The sequence below is a fragment of the Monodelphis domestica genome, chromosome 4 (assembly GCF_027887165.1).
Source record: "Monodelphis domestica isolate mMonDom1 chromosome 4, mMonDom1.pri, whole genome shotgun sequence".
NCBI lineage: Eukaryota > Metazoa > Chordata > Mammalia > Didelphimorphia > Didelphidae > Monodelphis > Monodelphis domestica.
Window position 1 is genome coordinate 10,698,592 of NC_077230.1, and position 10,604 is coordinate 10,709,195.

Sequence of the window (10,604 nt, forward strand, 5' to 3'; positions counted from 1 at the left end):
CCTTACCTCGGCTCACTTCCTCTGCTGCCTCACGCCGAGCTCACCATTCTATCACTTACATCTTGCACTCCCCTAAGACAAAGGCCGAATTGTAGGGGAGAAGCTCTCCAAGCCGAGCAATTCCCTGACGACTGACACACTGGATTTGATTTTGGTTCCATGTGATGGTGACTCGCCGACTCCAGCCTGAGCCGTGGCTTCCTCTTCCCCTTCATGTTCTCGGTGTGTGCAGTAGGCAGCCTCTGTAATGCCATAAAACTTCCTGGAAGCTCTTCATTAAACATGACACAACGGCCTGAGAGTGATGCTCTATCCTGCGATTTAATGTCCTTAAATAGTCCTTGATAAACTGAGAAATGAGAAGAAGGATGAAGAGGCCTCCATGGCATTCCTCTTACGATGCTCTTGCGGTCAGGCTGCAGGTCGAAGCTCCTGCTTGGGGCTCCTCTCCCTCTTCGTACCACACTTCCCAGGAGACCTCTCCGGGGGCCTCCCCGATGGAGAACTTTTGTTCCGGGTTCAGGGTTTCCCCTCACATGCTGCCAGGAGCATTTTCTTCTATCTCTTTGACTTACTCAGCCAATCAAGACTCCAGAGTAAGTTCTCCAAACCCACATTTGAAGCTCCTTTTGGCCTTTACCTGAGCTATGAGAATCCTCACCTTGAGTCACGCAAATGCCCAATTGGATTTCCCCATGCTTGTTCCTCGTTCAAATATCTCCAGGCTTCTGCCTTTTGTCCACTTCGGAGAGGCAAACGTCTCTTGGTATCCACCAAATCTCTCCTCTCTGGCCGTTGGACTCAACTTCCAGGTATTCAGGTTTTGTTTACTGCACAGGCTGCGTCCTGCCTCCACAAGGTGCCGTCTGTGTCCTGGTGCTAGAGATGGTGTTTCCTGTGTGGGCAACCCAGTGTGTCTCTCAATATGAAATTTAAATCTGCACCTACCTATGGAAGTTAGTCGGATCCTGAGTGATTATCTTGTAAACTCTGGTCAAAGAGGTTCCTTTTTGAACCACTTAGCCAGGCTCTCCCAGAAATCCATTGTAGACGCTGGAGAAATAGCAGGGAGGAGATCCATCATCTTCCGAAGAGATCCGTCTCTGAGAGCGAGACTTCTAGGAACGGCCTGGGAACACTGTCGGTAAAGAGCACGCTGTGCCGGTGGTCCTCCTTGTTCTCCTCTCCTGGGGGCAGAGTCTTCCCATCGGGTCGCAGGACGGGAATTCCTGTTCCAAATACGTGTCTTTAGTCCCTGGCTGATCAAGCCGCCTTACGCAGAAATCGTTTGGTCAGTGTCGGACCTGATTGCTGTGATACTTCGACCAGAAGAAGCAGAGACTCCTCAAGCCACAGCTCAGACCTCGACCAGAAGAAGCAGAGACTCCTCGAGCCAAGGCTCGGACCTCGACCGGAAGAAGCAGAGACTCCTCGAGCCACAGCTCAGACCTCGACCGGAAGAAGCAGAGACTCCTCGAGCCACAGCTCAGACCTCGACCAGAAGAAGCAGAGACTCCATTGGAGCCACAGCTCAGACCTCGACCGGAAGAAGCAGAGACTCCATTGGAGCCACAGCTCGGACCTCGACCGGAAGAAGCAGAGACTCCATTGGAGCCACGGCTCGGACCTCGACCGGAAGAAGCAGAGACTCCTCGAGCCAAGGCTCGGACCTCGACCGGAAGAAGCAGAGACTCCTCGAGCCAAGGCTCGGACCTCGACCGGAAGAAGCAGAGACTCCTCGAGCCACAGCTCAGACCTCGACCAGAAGAAGCAGAGACTCCATTGGAGCCACAGCTCGGACCTCGACCGGAAGAAGCAGAGACTCCATTGGAGCCACAGCTCGGACCTCGACCGGAAGAAGCAGAGACTCCTCGAGCCAAGGCTCGGACCTCGACCGGAAGAAGCAGAGACTCCTCGAGCCACAGCTCAGACCTCGACCAGAAGAAGCAGAGACTCCATTGGAGCCACAGCTCGGACCTCGACCGGAAGAAGCAGAGACTCCTCGAGCCAAGGCTCGGACCTCGACCGGAAGAAGCAGAGACTCCTCGAGCCACAGCTCAGACCTCGACCAGAAGAAGCAGAGACTCCATTGGAGCCACGGCTCGGACCTCGACCGGAAGAAGCAGAGACTCCATTGGAGCCACGGCTCGGACCTCGACCGGAAGAAGCAGAGACTCCTCGAGCCACAGCTCAGACCTCGACCAGAAGAAGCAGAGACTCCTCGAGCCAAGGCTCGGACCTCGACCGGAAGAAGCAGAGACTCCTCGAGCCACAGCTCAGACCTCGACCAGAAGAAGCAGAGACTCCATTGGAGCCACAGCTCAGACCTCGACCAGAAGAAGCAGAGACTCCTCGAGCCACAGCTCGGACCTCGACCGGAAGAAGCAGAGACTCCATTGGAGCCACAGCTCGGACCTCGACCGGAAGAAGCAGAGACTCCTCGAGCCAAGGCTCGGACCTCGACCGGAAGAAGCAGAGACTCCTCGAGCCACAGCTCAGACCTCGACCAGAAGAAGCAGAGACTCCTCGAGCCACAGCTCAGACCTCGACCGGAAGAAGCAGAGACTCCTCGAGCCACGGCTCAGACCTCGACCAGAAGAAGCAGAGACTCCTCGAGCCACGGCTCAGACCTCGACCAGAAGAAGCAGAGACTCCTCGAGCCAAGGCTCGGACCTCGACCGGAAGAAGCAGAGACTCCTCGAGCCACAGCTCAGACCTCGACCGGAAGAAGCAGAGACTCCTCGAGCCACAGCTCAGACCTCGACCAGAAGAAGCAGAGACTCCATTGGAGCCACAGCTCGGACCTCGACCGGAAGAAGCAGAGACTCCATTGGAGCCATGGCTCGGACCTCGACTGGAAGAAGCAGAGACTCCATTGGAGCCACGGCTCGGACCTCGACCGGAAGAAGCAGAGACTCCTCGAGCCAAGGCTCGGACCTCGACCGGAAGAAGCAGAGACTCCTCGAGCCACAGCTCAGACCTCGACCAGAAGAAGCAGAGACTCCATTGGAGCCACAGCTCGGACCTCGACCGGAAGAAGCAGAGACTCCTCGAGCCACAGCTCAGACCTCGACCGGAAGAAGCAGAGACTCTTCAAGCCACGGCTCAGACCTCGACCGGAAGAAGCAGAGACTCCTCGAGCCACGGCTCAGACCTCGACCAGAAGAAGCAGAGACTCCTCGAGCCAAGGCTCGGACCTCGACCGGAAGAAGCAGCGACTCCGTTCAGGCCACGGCTCGGACCTCGACCGGAAGAAGCAGAGACTCCTCGAGCCAAGACTCGGACCTCGACCGGAAGAAGCAGAGACTCCTCGAGCCAAGGCTCGGACCTCGACCGGAAGAAGCAGAGACTCCTCGAGCCACGGCTCAGATCGCCTCTTGTTCTTTCGCCCCTCGGCGGACTATTAAAAACCACTTTGATGGCTCCAATCTTGGACATTCTCGGGCTTCTCAGGCTTTCCTCGTAGTTGAGAAAATCAGCCGCGGTGGAAAAGTCGTTGATTCCTTTGCACCGCCCGTTCTTGGTCATTTTCCTCTTTGCGGACATGGAAACGCGCCCCATGCTGAGGGTCCAAACACGGACCCGCGTCATTTGAGCGGGGAGCTCCCGCCTTCGACACAAGCCCCAGCACGCGGGGCCTCACAGAGGGTCATCATGTTTGGGCACCTGATCAGGACCGCCTGCCGTAGTAAAATTAAGCTCCAGGGCCCTTTTCTAGGGGCTCCTTCTTGGACCCCGGGACGCTTAAATGCCCTGTTTTGGACATAGAAAAATGCACCCAGATTCCGCCATCTTCCTGTCCAGACCCGCCGGCCTCCCTGGCCTCGGCGCGCACCCGCGTCTCCTCGCTTTACAGAGGAGGAAGCTTGTGGAGCTCCAATTTGGGCTCCATATCTAGCCTCGTGACCAGCCCGGACTTGGGTTCGATCCTCTGTCCAATGAGAGGGCGGGACACGATGGCGCCAAACCCCTCCCGTCCGACCCCGTCAGCGTGTTCTGTGGGTCAGGCCTAGAGGCCTCGGCTCGCGCCCCCATGATGTCTGCGCCTCCTTCCCGGGCCTCGGGGAGCCCCTTTAAGCCCCGCGTCTGAGGCTCATGACAAAAAGGCCCAGAGGAATGGGGGGAGCCCCGAACACCATCGAGGACACCCCCTTCCTCCTGGAAGCGCGGAGAGCGCAGCCGGCCGGCCAGAACGCGCTTCGGCCTGTCACTGAGCGTTCCCACGTGTGATTACAGGAAGGGGAGTGGAATGGGAGCTCCCCTTTTTAAGGCCACGAAGCCCTTTCGGGGGGATGCCGGGGGCCGCCGAGGGCCGCGGCCGCTTCTCCTTGTTTCCATCTTCCCCTGCAGTGGCGAAGGAGGTTTGCAGGGCGCCCCCAGAGCTCAGGGCCCTCGCCCGAGTCACCTGCAGGAAAGAAAGCCCTGCAGGTTCCCGAGGTTTCCCTTTGGGGGGCCGCTGGCGGGCGCGAGATCGTGTGCTTGGAGCTCGCGTGGCGCGTTTGCTGCCGAGCCGGGCGTGGGGCCGGGTCTACACCGGCCCGGCTCGAGCCGCCCCCCGTAGCCGTCCTCACCTGACTTCCCCAGTTTAGACACTCACTTCACGTTTCACCTTTCTGACACACCAGGAGATTCCCCCTGGACGAGATCCCCCTGGACGAGAAGGAGGCGGCGCAGTGGCTGCACAAGCTTTACCAGGAGAAGGTAAACCCTCTGTTTTATCCTGACTAAAAGCCTTTTAAGGGGGATGAATGTCGGGGTGAAGGCAAAGTTCTGATGTAGCGTTCGAGGCCCTAAAGCTGGACTCGGCTCTTCAGCCCTCCTGAAGTAACCGGGGGGCTTGGGGGGGCTTTGGGGGCTTTGGGAAGTCTTTCATTTCTCTCTACGCTTCCCTCCCCCCATTTATAACTTCAGCCCTTAAGACTAACACTACAGTATTGCTTTGGAGGTCCTTGATTGACTTCATGGATGTGGATCTCCCCCCACCCCCACCCCGGACCTCGTAGAACTTGTCCACGTCTGCCCCCCTCCCCCCTTGTACCTCATAGAACCTGTCCGCGTCTGCCCCCGAACCTGTCCACGTCTGCCCCCCTCCCTCCTCGTACCTCATAGAACCTGTCCGCGTCTGCCCCCGAACCTGTCCACGTCTGCCCCCCTCCCTCCTCATACTTCATAGAACCTGTCCACGTCTGCCCCATCCCTCCTTGTACCTCGTAGAACCTGTCCATGTCTGCCCCCCTCCCCCCTCGTACCTCATAGAACCTGTCCACGTCTGCCCCCTCCCTCCTCGTACCTTGTAGAACCTGTCTGCGTCTGCCCCCCCTCCCCCCCGTACCTCGTAGAAGCTGTCCGCGTCCTCCTCCGAATCCCCTCCCAGAGAGCTGGGGGGCGCCACAGAGCGCGCGGACCGTCTTTCCGTTCCTTGCTCGCTGCAGACCGGCTCTCTGGGGCCCCCAGAGCGAGCCTGGCTTCCTGGAGGAGGGGGAGGCGGGTGCCACGTGGGACCTGCACGCCTGCCCGCTGCGCTCGGGTCGTTTTACTTGTCTCGCGTGTAGGCGGCGTGTGAGGTCCCAGCGGCTCCCCCGAAGGTCCCAGGCACGAGTTTTTGCACCTTCGGCCGGGTGAACTCTGCTTCAGGCTTTGCATCCGTCCAATAAAGTGGTCGCTGCAGCTTCTCTCCCGAGACGGTGGGAGAGCTCACGTGGGAATACTCGTGAAGCCTTCATGGCGATAGCTGGCCCATGATTAGTAATAAAATGATGCCACGACCTGACTGGGAAGCTAGTGTTTTAAGTTTGAATTCACGTAATAGGGGTTTTTCATGCTTAATTAAGTTAATTAATTAAAAAACGATCTCCACTTGGAATGAATCCTTTTTCTCTGCCAACATTTTGCGATCAGATTTAGAGGACAGATGGTAAAAGAGCCTCTTTGTTTTGTTTGGTTGTTACTTTTAGGACGCTTTACAAGAGCAGTACAAACAGAAAGGCGTGTTTCCAGGGGACGTGATTAAACCTGCCAGAAGACCATGGACTTTACTGAATTTCCTCGGATGGGCAACTGTCCTTCTCTCTCCCCTCTTCAGATTTGCGTTTGGCGTTTTTGCAAGCGGATCACCCCTTCTGATACTTACATTCTTAGGATTTGTTGGAGCAGGTAAAGAAAAGATGAGATTGGGAAAGTTGGGTCCATGTAGAGGGAATAGAATTGATTGGAAAGGACGTCAAGTTTTCCCTCAAAGTCGTCTTAATCTGTTATTGGAGGTGGAAATTCCCTGGTCCAGACGGAAGGTTTTGTATCAATACATTGAAAAAGGAAAGGATGAAATACGATGTGGATGTGTATAAGCGTGTGGGGATGCGTATTCAAATGGGAATCTTGTGAAAAATCGAAAAAGTCGATAAGTTCCTTGTGGACGTGGGTTTCTATTTTAAAATTTTAACTCACTAAGCTACTCTTCAAAGCGACTTACTAATAGGACTGGTGAAGTAGTCCAGAAATTGAGTCGTCCAAAACAATTTTCTCCCGTTACTTGGATGAAAGACGGGCTTCTCCGGGCCAAACACTCTTCATGCCTTTCCGATAGCATACCCTGGCCGGGTCCGTAAAAGAACGGGTTCAGTTTCCTCCTCGCCCTCTCAGCTCCTCTTCCAGCTCTCAGCTAGAAAGAGGAGCCACAGGATAGTGAGGGATATATGTGGGACCTCCTTACTCAACCTGGTCAGCAGTGAAAAATGCTATTATGTCAGACGATTCTATTGAATCGTGTTTTAAGACCACGGTTCCATCACTTATTTTTTAGCAGTTTCAAGTGAACATCCAGACCTAAGTCATGCGGTTGCTAATGGATGAGTTTATCCCTTATTAGCATATGAATATTTATCTCTTATTAGTATATGAACATTTCACCGTATGGAGCAAAGTAATCTGATTTGTTTCCTTTTTTTTTTATAGCTTCATTTGGAGTCCGCAGACTGATAGGAGTAACTGAAATAGAGAAAGGTTCTAGTTATGGAAACCAAGTATTCAAGAAAAAGGAATAATTAATGGCTACAGATTGAACCTGTGTAACCAGATGGTGTGGTATCAAATTAACTTAATTAAAACAAAACAACCGAACAAAAAAACACTTAGAAACTATCTTTTTTCTTATTAACTGGTGACTAATATTAACAAATAAAACTTGAACCAAGAGTAAAGAAATTGGAAAGATTGGCAGAAGAACAACATCAACTTTCTACCTGTATTCACAATGTAAGGATTTCAATGTAATTCAAACTTTCGAAGAAAATCTGGGCTTAAAAAACTGGTAATATTTTGCTTTGCTGATGGAAAAGGGTGGTATCCGGAGGATTTGAATTCTCCAGATGACCAATTTCACAAATATGTGATTTTTTAAAGAAACCTGTGCTTAGAGGAGAAAGCTTGTTAAATGCTTTTCTCTTAAAGCTAATGTAGTTCTTTAAACTTAAAAAAAGAAGAAGAAAAAGAAAAGAAAAGGGGATGGGGAAGTATTCTGGCAAGTTTTCCTGCTCTTTCTTCTTCCTTTGATTCTCCACAAACTTCCCCAGGGGGGAAAAAAAAGTACCTCTTTAATTGAATCAACAGCTTTCCCTACAGTGAAGTTTTAAATAAAAGGTCATGGGAACAAGAGTACCTGGCCTCTTCTGTTCTGATTTTCAGGCAATCCTTCTATATTATGGAAGGCGTCTGTGAAGAAATATCTCTCCTAGTGAAAAGCACATATTGATGGTTTGAAACTGAGTAGAGTCCCCCTTCCCCCCCTTTCCACTTGTACCTCTTTTAATGCTTTTATTTTCAAGAGCTACTGTTTGCCCCATTTTCTAAATGCAGTGTACTTACATCACAGTTCGGGCGTTTTTGAGACAAGGTGACTCTGGAGACGAGATCGAGAAAATGAGGCTTATTTACTCTGCAGTTTTGCAGCCCTTTTAAACTTTCTCTTATTACGACTTGAATCCCATTCTTTTCCACCATTTGCCCTGAAGTGGCTACATTGCATGAATTTCCTTTTTTAAGATGCATCTTAAAGCAGCCTAATTACTTTTCCTATCTGCCATACAGTCCGAAGAGCAGCACATTTAAATTGTCTGTGATGTGCGATGGAGATATTCTTTGTTCCTTATATCAGATCTGTAAGATTCCCTTTAAGGAGTTGTGTCACCACGAAGCTTTCTGTCATAGGTAGATGGAGATAATGAAAACTTTTCCCCCTCGGGTTTTTATTTTTAACATACGAAACAAATTAAAAAGTTGAATTTTGATTTATTGGCGGAGATAGAAGGTCAAGAATTTAGCTTTTTGTGTTTGTTCTTTTCCTTCATCCATGCCCCAAATGAGTATGACACGTTTTGTTCCTGGAGGCAGCCCCTCATTGTATGTAGGTAGGATAGTCATTAATATACTAAACATGCAGATATTTCAAATGTTCCATGAGTTCATAGATGCAAATTGCTTTGAAGAAATCGTGTCTAAACCCAAGTTAAATCTTTTATCTCAGTTGCATGAAAAATTAGAGTCCTTTATGTTCTAATTGGTGTCTAAGGATAATATTGAACCATTTTTAGCTTTTTCTTTATGATCCCAAGTCGTATTCTTTCCCCAAAGTGTTTGCTTTAACTTGTGGCATTAGGCAAAGATTTTAGGTCTTTAAGTAAACTGTTTCTTGTTGGAGTTGTTTATTTTGCCACCCAGCCCTGAAATATGAATTCCCATAAGGGCAGCAGAGGACAGATTATCTCAGAATAAGTGTATATCACTCTTCCAGCCAAGCCATTCTTCCCTCACTAAGCACTATGTTATCAGTCCTGCCGCCTTCTTGTTTTCGCCTACTTTTCTAGTCACTTTTCCTGTTGCACCTTAGATATTATTAACATTCACCCTCGCCTTCCAGGGGAAAGAAGATTTCTGAGAAAGCAGAAGGTAGAAGGAGGGAGAAATTAAGGCAAACTGATAAAGCAATTATGGTCAATGCTGTGTATTAGAAAGACGTTAGTGAGGTCAGATATTTTCTTTATGAAGAAGATATTAAACCTATTTATATTCTCTTGGTAACTTCAATGGAAGGAGGCAGGTATAGTAAAGGTTGCTTACCAACTACATTTTAATCTTATTCACGAGCTATGGTGTTTTTTTTTTAAACAATTTATTATTGATTTGAAAAGGGGGGAATTATAACTTTTTTCTCTATCCACCTCTTAGTATATTTCTTCCTCACCTCCCAACTAAATGGCATACAGTACTGTGAATAAATACACTATCCTTTTAGTTTTTTAGGTTTTATTTTCATGATGCACTATTTCTGTATGTGAATGTATTTAAGATCTTTATATTATCATTTCCTAATTCTGCCCTTCTCAATAGTCATATCTGGAAAGTTTTGAAGAAAAAAGATAAGACTAAAAAACTTAACCATGCAGAGTATATTACACAAGGAAAAAAAGCAACATGGTATTTTTTCTATTTAATTGATATTTCTTATTTCCCAGATAGATGTTTTTTTCCCTTTTAAATTAAAATACTATGTATAAATTGACATTGATTCAGTAAATGAATAATGAAGATTAGGAGCTTGGATCGGAGATTGAAACAATGGGCATAGATTTTTATATCTTAACACTATTTTCTTCTGATTTAATAAAATATGGCTTGTACATTGGACTACCAAGCCCTCTAAAAGCAATAATAAACAATATCACGAACTATTTTTTTTAGTCTTTACTTTTCATCCATGGGTTTCCAGGGCTTATTTTGTAATAGTTTTTAAATAAAGTTGATCATTGTTAGGACAATGGGGCAGCACCAATATTTCCTGCTTCTTTCCTTTTCCTCTTTCCTTTCCTGACTCATGAAGTAATCATGGATGTATTCATATAGACTTGGTCCTCAACAACACTTCTTAATCTAGGGTCATGAACTCGGTTGGTTGGCTTTTTAAAAGTTTTATAACTATTTCAATGTGACTAGTTTCCTTTGCACCCATACCTATTTCATTTTACTTTATACACTTAAAACCATTATTCTAAGAAGAGGTCCATCACACAGAAAAGGGTTAAGAATCCCCAGTTACAGCATCCAGACTGAAATCAGGTCTTTAACCTAGAAAACCTCTGAGCTGCTCAGCCTTTCCTTTCTGATGACCAAGCCCACGCCCCTTCCTGAGCATTAGTGGCCCGTTCATCTCCTCTGACCAAAACCAGACTGCTCCTGGCCTGGCTCATTGAAGGACAAACCCAGAGTGCTTTGCAATCAGGACACCTGACGGGTCTCCTTAAATTGACCCAACAGTCACTACTGCTTAATGAGTCTCGGATGTCTATAAACATCATGAACAGTGATACAAAAGACATTGTTTGGCCACTGGGGAAAAGGCCTCGTGTGTCCTTGTTTTTCTCGAGCTCATCCCAAAGGTTTCCTGCGGACGTTGCCTCCATTCTCTTTCCCTGCCTGACCTCATCTTTGTAGCCTCACAAGGTCATGATTATACAGTATCATCCTCATAGGCGTCATCTTGCCCAAATCCTTGACTTGACAGGTAAGGAAACTGAGGCCCAGGAAGGGCAGATACACGGCTACTAGGTAACAAA

General features: G+C 49.0%; 1 protein-coding gene across 12 annotated transcripts in view; it reads left to right on the plus strand.

Annotated features, from left to right (window-relative positions):
• AGPAT3 (1-acylglycerol-3-phosphate O-acyltransferase 3) overlaps positions 1 to 9,722 on the plus strand; it is a 139,338-nt gene extending 129,616 nt beyond the window's left edge. For all 12 annotated transcript variants that reach the window (XM_007493211.3, XM_056797104.1, XM_056797108.1 and 9 more), the window contains 3 exons: positions 4,626 to 4,701; positions 5,955 to 6,153; positions 6,952 to 9,722. In XM_007493211.3, coding sequence (XP_007493273.1) covers positions 4,626 to 4,701; positions 5,955 to 6,153; positions 6,952 to 7,040 — 364 coding nt within the window. In that variant the 3' untranslated portion in view covers positions 7,041 to 9,722. The remainder of the gene's footprint in view (positions 1 to 4,625; positions 4,702 to 5,954; positions 6,154 to 6,951) is intronic.
• The last annotated feature ends 882 nt before the right edge of the window (positions 9,723 to 10,604 follow it).